Source organism: Nylanderia fulva, unplaced genomic scaffold (genome assembly GCF_048542155.1).
Source record: "Nylanderia fulva isolate GAGA-0341 unplaced genomic scaffold, ASM4854215v1 Scaffold192, whole genome shotgun sequence".
In the NCBI taxonomy this organism is placed as follows: Eukaryota; Metazoa; Arthropoda; class Insecta; order Hymenoptera; family Formicidae; genus Nylanderia; species Nylanderia fulva.
In genome coordinates this window covers 205,384-224,146 of record NW_028190184.1, presented here as the reverse complement: position 1 = coordinate 224,146, position 18,763 = coordinate 205,384, and the positions used below count along the sequence as shown (strand labels likewise).

General features: G+C 37.4%; 2 protein-coding genes across 2 annotated transcripts; both read left to right on the top strand.

Annotated features, from left to right (window-relative positions):
* Nucleotides 1-10,466: 10,466 nt before the first annotated feature.
* On the top strand, nucleotides 10,467-11,372 carry LOC146723497 (uncharacterized). The gene has a single exon (XM_085481869.1). The coding sequence runs from the start codon at nucleotides 10,467-10,469 to the stop codon at nucleotides 11,370-11,372; it is 906 nt and encodes a 301-aa protein (XP_085337995.1).
* A 948-nt stretch (nucleotides 11,373-12,320) lies between these two features.
* LOC146723496 (uncharacterized) lies at nucleotides 12,321-13,076 on the top strand. Its single transcript, XM_085481868.1, has one exon. The coding sequence runs from the start codon at nucleotides 12,321-12,323 to the stop codon at nucleotides 13,074-13,076; it is 756 nt and encodes a 251-aa protein (XP_085337994.1).
* Nucleotides 13,077-18,763: the final 5,687 nt, after the last annotated feature.

Below are 18,763 nucleotides of genomic sequence, written 5' to 3'. Positions count from 1 at the left end.
CAAAATTTCTTATTTTTATACTGTTTGATTTTTATAATTATGAGATTTAAATATTTTCTATAAGTCAATTCGTTATAATACAGTGATAAACTAAAAATGATACTGATGAACTAAAGATGAATCTTGTGATAAACTAAAAATTAATAAAATTTTTTTCAGTTATACGTGGATACATTAAAACGAATTTTAATAAATTTCTAAATAGTTTTAAAACAATTGGCTGCGGATCCATTACAGATAAGACGTATAAATTGGAGATACAAATAGTAAATTATGATAATGATGTCTACTTTGACAAGGGGCAAATGATTGAAATGAAAGGATATGTAAAAATTATGAGTAAGCTATGTGAAAAAGTTTTAAAATTTCCAAAAATATAATTACTATATAACTGTCATTAATATTATAATTTTATCATTTAGATGACATATTTTATTTGGAGATTGATCATTCAACAGACATAAAGCAAATAGGAGAGGAAAAGTTATCATTTCAACAATTATTGTTGGGTACAAGACCAATTGTAAAAAAAACATCCAATGAAGATTTAGGATTACCACCACGCAAAATGATTTGAAAATAATGATTCTTTTCCATTTTATTAAATAATATGTGAAAATAATTCTAATATTTAAAAAAATTTTTTTTTAACGCGTTCACAATGTTTGGTTATAATTAGTTTCACTTTCGTGTTATTTAAACGTTATAATATTTTGAAAGTATTATTTTATATACTCTTCTAGAAACTATATATAATATCAAGTATCAATTTTTTATCGAACTTTGACATTAAGTAAAATATAATTATTTCAATGATGTTAAAAATAAATGTCACCATTCGTTACATAAGTAATGGTTTTTCAAAAATGATGTTATGTATTATAATGTATTTTATGAAATAAAATTAAATTTTATGTAAAATGTTTTCGTAAGCAAATTGCATTACGACAATTTATAGGATATTTTTGTACTTAATTATTGTGTATATCATATGTTGTATTATTATATATTGCAAGAATGTAGATATTATTCATATTTAATTTTAATACGGCCGAGATATCGAGTACAATAATTATATTTAAATCAGAATTCAAACTACAGGATTAGTCGTTTATTAATCATCATTCATACTTTCTATGCAGATGTAAAATAAAAATAATTTTTCAAATCGAAGGCTTCTTTTTCTTTTTAATATTATCGATCTCTGTTTTTTATGTTTAATTTACTCAGGAGTAAGCAAAAAGATAGCCTATTTCGACATAATAATTAGTTTAATGTATCATAAATTTCGGCTACAGAGTACTGAAGTAAAATGATATTATATCTTTTTCTCTTAATTATTTTATAAATAGATAAATTTGCTTAATTATTTAATTAGAATCCTATAAATTGTGATAAAAAAAATAAAAAGAAAAAAATTAAGATTTATTTGTATTAAATATAATAAAAAGATCTGTATATATATTTATATATATACTTACTTTTTTTCATTCGTCGATCACTGCTTCATCTTATTTATGCCTTCTTTTTTATAAATATATTATTTTCTACTAAATCTTGCGTGACACGACACAAGCTCTTAAGAAATATTATATAACACATACCGAGATCACTACACATTTAACCTTTATTATCACGATACGAACTGTCATTATTATAATAACCGCGATCAAGTTCGCCCCGTACCTCGAATCGACCACCAATCACGTATACGCGGAAAAACGGCAACAAGACTTTCGACTCCAAACACGCACTTCACGGGTACACATGACTTTTTTTATAGTAGATAATTAGGAAGGATATATCCTTCCACACAAGAATGATTTTTTAAATTTTCTATTTCACATATCTCTTCACATATTCCACAAGTGTGAAAAGTCCTTGAAAAATACATACAAAAAGTTATTAACACAAGCATTTAAAACTTAATAATAATAACAATAATATTGATATATATATATATATATATATATATATATATTATATTTTGGAAAATTAATTTTATAACTTAACCTAAAAATGTAATATTTGAACAAACTTTATTCTGCATTGATATCATTTCCGTAATTAAAGTATCTTCTTTTTTATACTAATAATGAAAATAATACAGATAATAATCCTTAAGGTTCGCCAGTAATAATTAATAAAAATCTTTCTTCAATGATAAAAGTCGACCAAACTGGCAATCATTTATTATAGATAATTAGTTAAAATACAACGTTTTGGCTGTCATTGCAGCCCTTTTCAAGTAAATCTATAAAAAATTACATAAAAATAATTATAATTTTGATACATTTTATCGCAACAATTAATTATAAATTTATATACAAAAATATGTTACATACCAATAGTAAATGCAAAATAAATTAATACAGTAAATCAAATTCACTGCATACCTCCGACAACATTCACCATTGTTTTAATGAACAATATTAGTAATTGTCACGTTCCTGACTCATTGATGAATTTTTTAAGTTTAGGTGATAATTTTAGTGTGCCCATATGTAGAAGTGATAAAAACGATAGGAAAATTTCCGCATTGGAAAATATAAAAAATTTTGAAGTCAATTATCGAAAGTTTCCTAAGGATAGTCTGGATAATGTGAGATTGTCAATAGCGTGCTCGGTACACAAGTTTTTGAATAGACAAAAACATGTGTGCTACATGGATAGATACATATTTAATAGGTATTCTGAATGCTCAAAATTTTTGAAATTAAACAAAAATATTTTTGTAACAAAAACGGATAAGGGCCAGGTTACGGTGTTGATGAGTCGGACAGACTATGTGGAGAAAATGAACAATTTACTGAAGGACGTTTCCACTTATAGATTACTCAATAAGACACCACTAAATGCACTGAACGCAAGAATTACTTCTTTGTTAAAATCTTGGTTAGACAATAAACTCATAGATAAGACCACAAAGAAACATTTGAGATGTACGAATGGTAATTTGCCTCGGGGCTATGGTTTACCAAAGATCCATAAAGCAGGTTACCCCTCTCCGTATCATAATTTCAACGGTAGGAAGTCCTGTTTATAACATTGCAACCTTTTTGAGCGCGATACTGCAAAATGCAGTCACAAAACCTCGATCTCATATCAAGGATAGTTGGTCCTTTGTGGAAATCATTAAAAATAAAAACATTGACGATAGTCAGATGATGATTTCGTTGGACGTGACTTCACTTTTTACAAACACCCCGTGGGAATTAATCAAGATAGCAATAAAAAACCGATGGGAGGACATCTCACAATTTACTTTCGTTTAACCTTGCGCAGTTTTTACACGCCATCGACACTGTTATGCGTTAAACTAGTTTTGTTTTTGAGAGTAAATTTTACGAACAGGTTTTCAGTTCTCCTATGGGGTCTCCTTTGTCTCCAATTTTGTCTGACATAGTTATGGACGATTTGGAATTATATTGTTTGCGTCAATTGGATTTCGAACCCTCTTGCTATTTTAGGTACGTCGATGATATTTTTTCAATTATTCCGAAAGGAAAAATAGAAGATATGCTTGGGATTTTTAATGGTTTTCATACTCGACTTAAATTTACATCTGAATTAGAGAACAATTTTTCTCTGAGTTTTTTAGACACGAAAGTTATACATATTGGTGGCAGACTAACGACTAATTGGTTCCGCAAACCTACGTTTTCAGGTCGACATATAAATTTTCTATCGAGTCATCCGATGAGATATAAACTCAGTGTCATCACAAGCCTAGTAGATAGAGCTATCTTACTCGCTGACCCTATGTTTCACGAAGAAAACATTAATATAGTTAGAAGAATTCTTCGTAATAATTGTTATCCGTTAGGGTGCCGTCACATGAGGCGTAACTTGCGTACGCGTAACTTGCGGTAACTTACGCCGACCAATCACATCGTCTCATTTCAGTATCAGCTTCTGTCTAGTTATTTTATGCTTTGTACGCTATTATCGTTACGCCAAATCCAATTTCTGGTGGAAGAAACACTAATGCGTATTTGTAAAAAAAAACTACATAACTCCATTTGTGCGTTTTTTTGTTACAGATGAAGAAGAAAAAGTCAATTTTAATCCATCCATACCTATACATTTCTAATAAAATAAACAAGAATAATCAAATAAGGGTAAGTTAACAAAAATCTAATTTATTATATAAACTTTAATAGCGTTCGATTAAAAACAGTCTATTGCTCACGATATGTGATACAAAATTTCAAGTTTAAATTGTATATTAGTAGGTCTTCGTACTTTTTGCATTTGAAATCTGTTTTCTTTTTCTCTAATATTTAACATATATTGATTTCTTGTTTTACATGCATGAATTTTTGAGAATTTTGAGCAATATGATCATAATGCATTATTTTCTACATTGCATGTTTGAATCTTTTCAGCACAAATGCGGGTATTGTGGATGGCTGTTTCAATTTTCTACTAATTTTGTCGAGCATGAATGCTTCAAGCATTATGTGGAAGATAAGAATCGCATCGTTGTAGATGAAAATTTTGTCGTGACAATACATTATAACAGTATGTTTACAACATTCTTTGCATATATTTTGTTGTATCATTTTATTGTATTATAGTAATTAAATGCATTTATTTATTTAATAATCCAAGAGAATGCAAAGACTGCGGAAGGTCCTACAGATACTTTGGATGAACTCTTGATCAAAGCAGTGAGGGCAAGGAGGGGATTATATGACTATCGCATACCAGCAAATGAAAGGACCAACTTGCGGAAAAATGCATTGTAGGTGGAAGTGTCTAACACTCTAGGAGGTACTATCAATACCTCTTGTGAACACATGCAAATATTTTATACATTATAATTAAATAAATTAAATTAAATTTTTAGGAGCTTTTAATCCAGAGGAGGCAAAGGCCCGTTGGAAATATTTAAGAGATAATTATACTAAAGCGCGTAAAAAGATTAAAGATTATGTTCCTAGTGGATCGGCTGCTAGTGGACAAAAGAAACCCAAATTTAAATTTTACTACATGATGACATTTTTAAACGACTTCCTTGAGACACGGCAGTAAGTTCTTTTTCTTCAATGTGCAAAAATGTGTCACTCTTTTTTGTCAATTTGTCAAGGAAAATAGATATAGAAGACAATTTTTCATGTCCAATACCGTCATGTAGGATGTTATATGTATATATAAACATATATTTATTTCAGGACTGTGAGCTCATTGCCAAACGTTGATGAAAAATATGGAACATTTGAGTCATACGAGGATGATACCAATAGTTTTTCTTCAATGCAGACTACTATTGATGCTTCACCAATACTGACTCCCACTTGTGTTCCTTTACGAAGTACGTGTTCCTTACGCCTACACCAACTCTTCCTCCAAGGACCTCAATATCTAGAAGCGTCTCTCCACCAACGCTATTCAGTACTTTGCGAATATTGGCGACAAATGTGAAAAGTTAGTATATTTTATATAAAACATGATATACTGATCTAATATTCTTAATATTCTTATCATTAGTATATTTTGCTTCAGTTTCCTTTGATGATAATAACTACTGTAAAACGTATTTGGAATTTTTAAAAAATATATTATTAGAATAAAAATTTAAGTTAAGAATAAAATAGTTCATTTACAATGTAAAAATTATTAATAATTTAATTTAAATATTAAAATTTTAATAAATTAAAAAATAAATATAATAATTAACAAATTTTAATAAAATGTACATTATTTACCAAACAATATAATTATTGTACATTATTTATGTTTCAGAGCAAAAGACCGATGTCTTGCAAACAGTTTTAAAAGAAGCTTTAAAAGAACCAACAACGCAAACTGTTGATCCGCTAGATGGGTTTTTAGCACGGTTGGGAGAAGGTATGCGAAGGTTGCCATATCGCCAGAGAGCTCGCCTCGAAATATGATTTTTGACATTGCTCGGTGAAGCAGAAGATCTTTGTGGTATCAATATTGACTAGAAAATTTTTATTTTTATTTCGCTAAGCTGGATGCAGTGATTTTTAACACGTCTCACATTTCTTGATATTTTTTGCAATAATCCATGCGTAGCTCTAAGTTAACATTGTTAAGAAAGTTCGTTACATTTTTTATTTTGAAATTAAATATGAATTAGTTTATTTACACACATTACACTTATATTGATAAAAAAAAGTTGGATATTTTAATATGTGTACATATGTGTGCATTTGCGAGAAAAGGAGTGAAAATTGCAACAATGTAAAACAATGTGCATTTGCGAGAAGATGAGTAAAAATTGAAACAATGTAAAACAGTATTGTGATCTATGTGATAATCTCAGAATGTTGAGATAATATCTCAGTTAAACAAATTCAGGTTTAAAATCTTGTACTTAGAATTATAACTTGATATAACTATAACTTACATATAACTATAATTTACATGTACATTGACAATGATTCGTTACATTTTTTATTTTGAAGTTAAACATGAATTAGTTTATTTACACACATTACGCTTATATGTATAATGTACAATGTAAAATTCATGTATTTTTACAACCAGTAACAAATATGTAACAATTCATGTATTTTTACAACCAGTAACAAATATGGAGAATACAATTTTGTAGAACATACAATAAAGTGACATATGGCGAACTATAAAAATTGAGACTTATTCACACATTTGAAGCAACGAATTAATTGTAACATCTTTTTTACCATGATTAGTATTATATACGGATTTGATAACTTCTTTGTTGATACAATAAAAATACAAATCAACGCTCGTGTAAAATTTAAAATTAATAAAACATGAAAAGTAAGCCAAATATACGAGCCGAAATGATTTAGATGTAAGAATAATTAAAAATTTTTATTCATATTATAATTGTTGAAGATTCGTTCTTCGGAGCGAATCCTCGAGGACGATCGAATCCTCAAGAATGTTGAAATTCCTCAGTGTTTACGATTGAGAAACACGCGAAACCTGCGTGTACACTAGCCGCTAATTGGCGTGTGTACATCGCCTGATTTTCGGTAATCCAATCGCGACACCGATCGGCAGCCGCCCTACGCGCGCTCCGAAATTCGCGCTGCCCTCGAGTCAGTCCTCGAGAGAGCGAGCACCGAGCGACATCATTCTCTGTAACGCGACGTACTTAAGTCAAAGTGAAATAAAGCGATTGTTAACCACAAAACGCGTACAATCATTCGATCTCGTAAACCCGGCATCCTACAACGAGTTGAAACTTGTACAAAAGAATTGGTCCTTCGAGCCGGATAATAAACAATCGATCGAATGAAAGTAAAATCGCGTCAAGACGGAACTCCTTCGTTTCGCACGTTAGTCGGAAAATTGACAATCTCCGCTTCGTGTGTCTATATCGGAGTAGAACATTTAAAATCGCAGCGCCTCCGCGGCACGAGAATTACGCTAATTACGCGTTCTCGTTGAACGTCGCAAGACTCCGTGTGCGGGAGTGAGACCGCGCTACACGACGGTTTGCCGTCGCGCGCGCTCCAAAACAATCTCTCTCTCTCTCTCTCGCTCTCTCTGGAAGAAGCGAAGAGCGAGAGAGACAGTTCGCCGTCGCGCGAGCTCCGAAGCAATCTCTCTCTCGCGCACTTTCTCTCTCGCTCTCTCTCGCAGGCGCGAAGAGCGAGGGAGACGGTTCGCCGTTGCGCGCTACGAAACTCTCTCGCTCCTCTCTCTCTCTCTCTCGTGTGCTCTCACAATCACGCTCCTGCCGTTGCTCCGGTCTAAGCCGCGGCGCTCCGGCCACGTGACGGTCACGCACCCTCACGTACCCGGTGTACGTCGAATTCTGCAGTTGAGTAAACCGAATTTTGACGTTGAGGCGTCACTTGCACAGCAAGCACCACAATTACGCGCTTTGCTTTACAATACTCGCAGTGACTTTCGATGATGAACATTGACTCTCACTGATTAACAGTGACTCTCAGTGAGCGTGCGCCGCTATCACGCGCATCGCACCTGTGAATATTAACCAGTGCATTCTTCTCACTGACTTTCAGCTCTCGCAGAACTCAGTGCAAGTGACCGCGAGCGCCGCTATCACTCGCCCGCGTCGTGCATCTCTCTGTGACTCTCTCGATCATTTCGGTAATTTTCGACGTTTCTAAACATTAGTGAAGGTGCGCGATTTGCAATCTCGACGCCGCTATCACGCGTCAAGCAATCGCATCAATACGCCTTGTACATCGCTTCGTGTGAGAAAGACAGCCGATAACGGCTTAACGCGACGGTGCGCTAACTCGCGCTCGGACTCTCTTACTCTCTCTCGCGCGTCAACCAGCGGGCGCTTCACGTCTGCGCGCGCGCTCGAATCTTCGCTTCAGAAGCGAATAATCGATTAACGATTCACTAATCCGGCATCGATAATCATGTCGACCGTCGTGAGCGACCTGCTCATCGAATAGGGAGCTCGTATTGACGAGATCAAACGAGATCTCGTCAACTTTAAGAAGCTGGCCAAATCAAACGTTACACTCGCTAAGACGCGAAGTCGACTTTCCAAGTTGGAGGAGCACTGGGCCGCTTGCCGCGGCCTTCATGTCAAACTGCTTCAAAAGACGACGCCGGAGCAGCAAGCAACCTTGCCGTACTTCACTCTGGAGGAATTCCTGAAAGCTGAGAATGTCTACATTGACACGGCCGATCTGCTGCAAGACACGATAAGTCGATTATCTCCTAATACAATTCCGTTTGCCAATCGTAGTTCCGATTCCTCCATTCGCGAAACAAATAATCATTGCTTTCAATTGCCACGCATCGCGTTGCCAAAGTTTTCCGGGAAATTAATCGATTGGGAAACCTTCCGTAACATTTTCGAGTCTCTCGTAATAAATAACAACGCGCTTTCAAATTCTCAGAAATTTCATTATTTAAAAACTAGCATAACGGGAGACGCTTCATTGCTGATCAACAATTTAAAGATTTCCGATGCTAATTACGAATTCGCCTGGCAATTGTTAACTAATGAATACGACGATAAGCAAGCGCTAATCTATGTTCATTTACACGCGTTTATTAGTCTTCCGGTTATGAAAAGCGAGAGTGTAAGCGATTTGCGAAAATTGCGCGACACAGTGTCTGCGTCGTTAGTCGCTTTAAAAAATCTTGATTGTCCAGTAGAGCAATGGGACGACATTTTTGTTTACATAATAACGCAAAAGTTTAGCGCGAAAACGCGTACCGAATGGAATTTAAGGCGAATCAAACGAAACGAGCCTCCTTCTTATCAGGAGCTTAACGAGTTTCAAACTCTCCGTATACACGGATTGTCTGACTTTGCCGATTCGAGCAAGGACTCCGGTTCTTCAAAAAATGATAAACCGCGTTTGGCTGTAAATAATGTGATAGCTCTTAAATGTATTTGTTGCTCCGGCGAGCATCACATTTCGAAATGCGAAGCTTACGAGAAGAAATCCGCTTCACAGCGCTTCGCTTTCGCGCGCCAACATAAACTTTACTTTAATTGTTTAAGGCCCGGGCATTTCCCATTGAAATGCCCGAGCAAATATCGGTGCAGACAATGTCGTCGCTTGCATCACACATTGCTGCATTCAGCGGCAAATCAAAATGCCTCCGATTATTCGGTCGGTTCCGAGGCAACTACCTCCGAATCTGCGTCAAACACCGTATCTAATACAATCTCAAATCAAGCGGTTAATACGGTCGCGACCGTCCAAACAGTACCCCCGCCGCTTGAAGAGCATCCAAACGTCCTCTTGGCGACGGCATGGGTCGACCTCCACACGGGGGAGGGTCGCTGCTTAAAGGTTCGCGCATTATTGGATCAAGGATCCACCTTTAGTTTTATATCCGAATCGCTCTCTCAGGTGTAACGCACTAAACGGCAGCGAGCCAATTTACAAATTAGATGCTTCGGCGAAAAATACACGGGTACTGCTAAATCGCGCGTAAAACTCCAGTTAACCCCGTGTGCTCAAGCTGATCCGAGCTTCCCTCTGACGGCTTACATTTTTCAACGCATCACATCATACGCTGCCTCGCGGATTCAGCCCTTCGATTCATGGCCTCATTTACAGGGTCTATCTTTTGCTGATCCTGATCCTTCAAGTCACCATCAAATTCATTTGTTGATCGGTGCTGACCTTTACGGCTCGCTTCTGATGCGCGACGTCCGTCAAAGTCCTCTTGGCACTCCGACTGCTTAGTTGACTGCTCTAGGCTGGATTTTTTCTGGCCCTACGAATAGCAGGCCGACTGCTTCGGCTCAGGCCTCTGTGTTAAACTGCGTGTTAGAACAAAGCACGCACTCTCTTCTCCAGAAATTCTGGGAAGACGAAGAGATCTCGCGGCCTGTCCCCCTCACTGAGGAGGAGGAGAGGTGCAAGGCTCATTTCATCGCCAACCACTATCGTACCCCTCAGGGACGCTATGCGGTTCGATTGCCCTTCAGACATGATTTCCCGATAGAAATCGGTGATTCCTTGCACATTGCAAACTCACTTTATAATAAAATGGAAGGAAAGCTACGGCTTCGTCCAGAACTTCACACGCAATATAACGAGTTCTTACAGGAGTATCACTCGCTCGGTCATATGAGAAAGGTGGAAGTATCCGACCGCTCCGAGTTCGGGCCGGTATATATTCCTCATCATCCCGTTTTGCGCGACTCAAGTTGCACTACAAAATTACGCGTTGTCTTCAACGTTTTATGCAAAACGAGCAACAAGACTTTACTTAACGATCATTTACTGATTGGTCAGAGATTGCAGCAAGACCTTTCCGCGATATTATTGCGCTGGCGTCAATGGCAATTTGTTTATACGGCGGACATTGCTCAAATGTTCCGCCAAATTCTCGTGCATCCGTCTGACACGGATTTTCAAAGAATCCTATGGCGATCGTCGGTCGACGGGCCGATCGAACACTATCGCCTTCTCACTGTGACGTACGGGCTCGCGCCCGCTCCGTACCTCGCGATAAGGGTACTGAAACAGCTTTCTCTGGATGAAGGCGACAACTATCCCGCTGCTGTTCCGATTCTCCACGAGTCCCTCTACGTGGACGATGCGCTCTTTGGCGCGGACGACACGACTTCATTGATAGAAGCTCGTGTTCAACTTGTTGAAATCTTGCGAAAGGGAGGATTTCAGCTACAAAAGTGGGCATCTAATGCTCCCTTTCTTCTTCAAGGGCTTTCGGCTCATCAGCCGGAAGTCACCGATCACTTACTCGTAAAAAAAGATGCCCTCAAAGTTCTCGGTCTGTCATGGCTCGCGAAGGAGGACGCGTTCAAATTCGTGATAACTCCGTTGAGACCGGCTACACCCACGAAACGTTCAGTTCTCTCGTTTACGGCCAAATTATACGACCCACTCGGATGGGCCGCTCCGGTCGTTGTAACCGCGAAAATCTTGTGACAAGAATTATGGCTTCTCGAATGTGATTGGGACTCGCCTCTTCCAGAAGAGTTGCGCGATCGTTGGAAAAGCTACTCCAACGATTTAAAATCATTGAACCGCGTCCGAATACCGCGTTGGACCGATCGACATTCTAATAACCTCGCGTTCGAAATCCACGGATTTGCCGACGCTTCAAATCGTGCTTACGCGGCGGTAGTCTATATTCGAGTGCTTCCCTCGCCAACGAAGTTTCAAGTCAGTCTGCTTGCTGCTAAAACAAAGGTCGCGCCGATCAAAACTGTAAGCATCCCGCGACTGGAACTGAACGCTATCGTCCTCCTCAGCCGGCTCATCAAATGGACCTTGACCTCATTAAAATTACCTTCGATTCCAATATACGGATGGACGGATTCGACCATCGCTCTCGCGTGGCTCCGTCAACATCCATCAAAATGGAGCACCTACGTGGCTAACCGCGTATCAGAGGTGCATACCTGTCTGGATTCCGTCCGTTGGAATCACGTTCCTTCTCGAGATAATCCTGCGGACTGTGCCTCGCGCGGTCTGACCGCTTCAGAACTCGTTACTCACCCGTTATGGTGGAACGGTCCACGATGGCTTCAGAAGCCACCGACTTCTTGGCCGATTCTCGATGTTTTCGCTCCACTCGACTCTGCCACCGATCAGCAAGTGTCGGTGGAGAGAAGACGGCCTGTAACGCTCCATATTCAAGAGGCCGATGAATGGGAACTCCCATATAAGTTTTCCAACTTGACCAAGCTTGTCCGCGTGACTGCTTATATGAACCGCTTCATTCTTCGTTCAAGGGGAAAGAGTGCGTCTCGCTCCTATCTCTCAGTTCTTCTGAGCGCCGACGAGCTCAGGAGGGCAGAAACCTTCTAGCTGCGCTATCTGCAACAGAGGTTCTTTGAGCGGGAAACGCGCTCCCTAAAGAAGAACGGCACCATGCCGCATTCGAGCTCGTTGAGCAGATTGAGTCCCTTTCTAGGAGAGGACTCTTTACTCCGTCTTGGCGGGCGGTTAAGGAATTCGGCGCTCAGCTATGACAAGCAACATCCTATCATAATTCCGAAACATCACTTATCCGATCTCTTAATTGATCGCGCTCATAGATCCACGCTCCACGGAGGAGCACAGTTAGTACTCCGTGTGCTACGTCAGCGATACTGGCTCATTAGAAGCCGCAACTCCGTAAAAAGGCACATTCGAAAATGTGTAGTCTGCGTTCGTCACGCAGCTAAACTGTCGTCTCAATTCATGGGCGACCTTCCCGCCGCTCGTGTAACGTCTTCGGCGCCGTTTACTCACTGTGGAGTTGATTACGCCGGCCCACTCCACGTAATTCTATTCGTCGGCAAAGAGCAAAGGGCCAGAAAGGTGTATATCGCTCTGGTTATTTGTCTTGCCACTAGGACAATTCACCTCGAAATGGTGGAGGATTACTCCACGCCCGGCTTTCTTGCAGCCTATCAGAGGTTCGCTAGCCGTCGAGGTCTGCCGCGTCACATGTATAGCGACAACGGCACAAACTTTCATGGAGCCAACCACGAGCTTCATCGACATTTTCAATCCTTATTAGAGGATGCTGACTTGCGAAACGCGCTCGCGGACGACGGAGTGGACTGGCATTTCATTCCCTCCGCCGCTCCGCATTTCGGCGGATTTTGGGAGGCCGGTGTAAGAGCCTTAAAACGCATCTGAGGCGTGCTGTTGGTTCCCACACGCTTTTGAGGGCTGAGCTCGCGACGCTTCTCTGTAAAATAGAAGCGTGTCTTAACTCGCGACCTATCGCTCCGCTTAGCGACGACCCGGGTGACTTGTCGGCGCTCACCCCGGGTCACTTTCTGATTGGACGGCCCCTTGTAGCCGTTCCGGAGGAATCGGTACTCGCGATCGACCCGCGTAGGCTCTCACGATGGCAACTAGTCCGTGCCATGCAGGAAACCGTGTGACGCGCCTGATCACAAGACTATTTGCATTCGCTTCAACAGCGAAACAAGTGGAGCAAGCAGTCTTCTAACTTCGAAATAGGCGAATTAGTGTTAGTCAAAAATCCAGTGCTCCCTCCTAGCAAATGGGAGCTTGCGCGAGTACAGCAGATCCATCCCGGATCTGATGGACTCGTTCGAGTCGTGACCATTCGCACCTCACGGTCCATATTGAAACGACCTATTACGCAATTATGCCGACTGCCAATTCGCGATAACTCTAACGCTTCCGCAACGGATGAAGCCGCTAAGTTGTAAGACTCATGTAATCTTCGAGACAACTCTATCAGTACGAGTCGTCTTCACCTGTATGCTTTCTGTAATCATCCTCCTCGACGATTCGCTCTCGCTTCGTTCAAGTTTATTTCGCATACGTTCGCATACGAGGCGGGCGGTATGTTAAAGATTCGTTCTTCGGAGCGAATCCTCGAGGACGATCGAATCCTCAAAAATGTTGAAATTCCTCAGTGTTTACGATTGAGAAACATGCGAAACCTGCGTGTACACTAGCCGCTAATTGGCGTGTGTACATCGCCTGATTTTCGGTAATCCAATCGCGACACCGATCGGCAGCCGCCCTACGCGCGCTCCGAAATTCGCGCTGCCCTTGAGTCAGTTCTCGAGAGATCGAGCACCGAGCGACATCATTCTCTGTAACGCGACGTACTTAAGTCAAAGTGAAATAAAGCGATTGGTAACCACAAAACACGTACAATCATTCGATCTCGTAAACCCGGCATCCTACAACGAGTTGAAACTTGTACAATAATATAAAAGTAAACGTTTCGACCTTACTAGGTCTTTATCAATACAATCACACAACCGCAAGTATAAAATTATAAAATATAATAAAGAAATTTGAACATAATCTCGCAAGCTATGTAAAGATGAAACTTCGATTATTATTCGATTTAATTACAATGGTTGAAACAATTATTCTTAGATGTTTTATGTTTAAAACCATCTTTCAATTAAATGCACGGAGTCCAAATTGGTCGTTGGACAGCGAACGGTCTGTTCCGGCATCTTCACGAGATGAGTCCCATTAATTCAAGCCCTTTTTTCCCACAAAAATAGATTAAAAAGATTCCAATGAAGAACACTCCGAAAAATATAAATTAGCAATAACTTACATATTGATATTATGTGTTGGTTGTTGTGACTCAGCAATATCAAGGAATAATATGTATTATTATGTCGTAGCCTGTTTATATAGTCAATAGTGTTGTCAATAGTTAAAGGTTAATTTGTTTATTTTTTATTAAAAAAATGTGTCAGATAATTCTTCTAAAATGTCAAAATAGCAGCTTTCAAGGGATTCGATGTCTTTCTTTAAATTTATACTGTTTTTATGTTCTTTTATGTATAACATTTCAGAAATAAGTCTTTTATTATAGTTGATTTCATGATCTAATATTTCAGTCCCTTCCCAGTCAAAAGTGTGCTTATTATTTAAAATATGTTCAGAAATCTCCGAATGTTTTGCAGAGTCTAATTTAAAATTGTTTTTATGTTCGTTAAGTCTGGTACGTAATTGTATTTTCGTTTGTCCAATATAAGTTGCGTCACAGTCTCTGCAATTGATTTTATATACAACATTTGAATTGCTGGAGTCATCATTCTTATCTTTATGTGTTTTAATCCAAATGTTTAGATTTTTCAAGACACGATATCCTACATTTGCATCCGATTTTTTAATATTAGCTGATATTTTTTCGGAGATGGATTCCACATATAGAATTGCAACAAATTTGTTATTTTTATCTTTGCTATCATGAAGACCCTTTTTATTTTCTTTATCAGTTATCTTTAATTTGCTGTTGATAAGATTCTTAATCCTGCGATTTATTTCATTAAAAATAAGAGCCAGAGAGTAGTTATTTGGTAACAAAACATTTATAACTGTATGCAAATTTTTATCATGGAATCGAGGATGCGACAATAGCAGTGCTCTGTCCACTAAATTATAAATAGTGCCTAATTTGTGGCATCTCGGATGGTTGGAATAAAAAGATAAAAATCTACCTGAAAAAGTTTTTTTATGGAACCAATCTACATATATCGCATCCTCAATCACATTAATAGAAATGTCAAGGAAACTAATGCTACGATTCTCTTCTCTTTCAACTGTAAATTTCAGTCTTTCGTGGTATTCGTTAAATTTGTCTATGATATGTGGTATACTTTCCGCATTTGTTGCCAATAAGATATCATCTACATAACGATAGTAAAAAGTCAAATTCCAATTAGATGTGTCAATAATAGATGTTTCAAAATCTTGCAAAACTAAATCAGCAATTATTGGAGATAGGGGAGATCCCATAGGGGCTCCGTATATTTGTTTATATGTAGTGTTGTTAAATTGGAAAAAGTGGATGTTAATATAAATTTAATCGCGTTCAAAAGTTCGTTTTTTGGAATTTTAGTCTGTGGTTCGATGTAATGCCATCTATTATTAATGCATTTTATTGCAAGATCCAGAGGGACATTTGTGAATAAAGAGACAACATTTAATGAAACTATTATATTTTTACTGTCTAAAGCTTTTCCAGACAGAGCATTGCACAAATCCAAACTATTAATAACAAAACCATTCGCTTTAGGAATGCTTTTGATCAAAATTTTATGGATAAATAAAGCTATGTGGTGTAAAGCTGTGTTCACCGACGAAACTATAATTCTAAAAGGAGTGTCTTTTTTATGGATTTTAGGCAAACCGTATGCTTTGGGCAAGAGGCTATCACTCGAATGCAAATGATAGTATTCCGTTTTGATAATAAAATCCTTTTTAGCCATTTTTTTATAATTATATTTGTGACGGCCCGATTAGCCGTCACTAGCCACACATGGCCAACCAACCACCCGCGCTTATGTAAACGGCCCCTTTCGGGGCCACCACATGAACACGTTGGAAATCCGCCTTTTCGCCCCCACCCGTCACTCGACCCCCTCCAAGTTAGTTTTGGAGTGGGGTGGCTCGTCGAGTATAAAGAGCGGCGCAGCCGAAGCTTCGCCGCCAGTCCCGTCCTGGGGGTCTATTCTTGAAACGAGGACCCTAGATATCGCATACGATATCGCATTCGATAGCAAAAATGGTATTCTCGAATGAATGAGATGTATCGTATGCGAGAAAATATCGAACAGTTCATCTCGAGTGGGTAAACCCCATGCGATATGTAAGTCGCATACGATAAATATAGTAATAAAACCGCTGTTTTCAAAAAAAGTGAAGTTATCCAATGTAAGAGAGGTTAATTAAATTTATAATTGCAATGGATTTGGCATGTCAAAATGCTGTTCAACTTCATATTGCTGAACAATTAGAAAATATTTTCGATTATAATGAAAGACAGCGTTTTCACATAAGGGATGATCTATTTCACTTATCAGAGCAACAGTTTATAAATATTGTTTGATTGAAAAAAGAAACAGCAAACAGGCTTATTAATATTGTGGAAGACAATTTTATAGAACCATCACGATCTTCAGCTTTGGACGCCACTGTACAAGTACGTACAACAAATGCAGAATAAATTATTTGTAAATTATTTAATATAACTTATTTGTAAAATTTTTCTAGGTTTTAGCTGCATTACGCTTTTATGCATCAGGCAGTTATCAGAATTGCATAGGAAAAAATATTCACATGGCTATTAGTCAACCTTCGATCAGCAGATGTGTTCGAAATGTGACTAATATTCTTAATCGTCCAGAAATATTTAACACTTGGGTATGCTTTCCTAACAACCTTCAAAAGCTGCAGCAACTACGTAACAAGTGAGAATATATTGAGAAAAATTAAATAAGATATAGTACGCAACTACGTTTATATATATATATATATATATATATATATATATATGTATAATATAATCATACATATTTATTTATGTATATTATTTATGTTATATGTATATATAGATTTTGGATTAAGCATCGCTTTCCTGGAGTGATTGGTTGTATAGACTGCACTCATGTAGCAATTGTTCCACCTCCTAAAGAAGATGAGAATTATCCTGAACATATATATGTAGATAAAAAAGGATATCATTCAATTAATGTACAATTGGTAAGATTGCGCCTTAACACACACAATTCATTTAAGTATATTATTTAAGTATATTATTAAACAAATAATATAAGTACAGCTTTATTTGCAGATATGTGATTCTGATCTTATTGTTAGGATTATGAATGTTAATGCCCGATATCCAGGAAGCACGCACGATTCGTATATCTGGAATAATAGTAATGTTCTTCCTATAATGCAAGATATTTACAATCGTGGACACAACTTTTTTTTACTAGGTAATATGTAATAAAAATAATTATTAAATATTACGTACTTTATGATTCGCGTATGATGCGCATGAATAAGTGACAGACAATCTATAGTTTATGTTACGCATATTACACATTTTCTGTCACTTTATGTGCATCATGTGTGAATCGAAAAATACCTATTGTTTTTAATTACAATGTATAACATTATATTGCTTTACAGGTGATTCCGGTTATGCGCTTAGACCTTGGATGATGACTCCAATAATGGACAATAATCTTAATATTGCAACAAGAAGATACAATGATCGGCAAAAGAGCACTAGATCGCTTATTGAACGTTGCAATGGTGTTTTAAAGATGAGATTTCGTTGCTTGTTGAAACATACAGTCTTGCATTACCGACCAGATGTGTGCTCAAAAATTATCAATGCTTGTACCATATTACATAATATGTGCATTCATGATAAAGTGCCTTTACCTGATGAAGCATTTGAAGATGAAGTATTGGATTTTGGTATGCTAAATGTTATGGATGGTGTAAACGAACCCGGAATAAATTTAAATAGAAATATTGAACTAATAGCTGGAAGAAGAATTCGCAATAATCTAATACGACATTACTTCTCTTGACAATATTTTATACTTTTTGTACACATGCATGTACACATATTTGTATTTCTAATTGTAATAACGTGGCAGTAAATAACAATATTTGGATTATAAACATTTGTTTTATTTCTTTGGACAATGTTCTTTATAATAGAAATACACAAAATGAACATAAACTGAATCTCTTATCTTTCAGTTTTTTAACATAAAATAAATATTAATTTTTTTAACATACGTAAAAATTGTTATACGTTAATAGCTTATAGGAACTATAAAAAGAAATACACAAAATGAACATAAACTGAATCTCTTATCTTTCAGTTTTTTAACATAAAATAAATTACTAAATTAATTAATAAATTAATTACTTTTTTTTACCAATTGCTCCAGCAATGCGCATATTTTTTTTTGGTAATGATGTCTTTTTCTTTCAGAGCTAACTCCTTTGTATAAAGTTTTAATTTTTCTGCGTAGTACGATTTTCGTAGATCGCTATCTTCCTGCGAA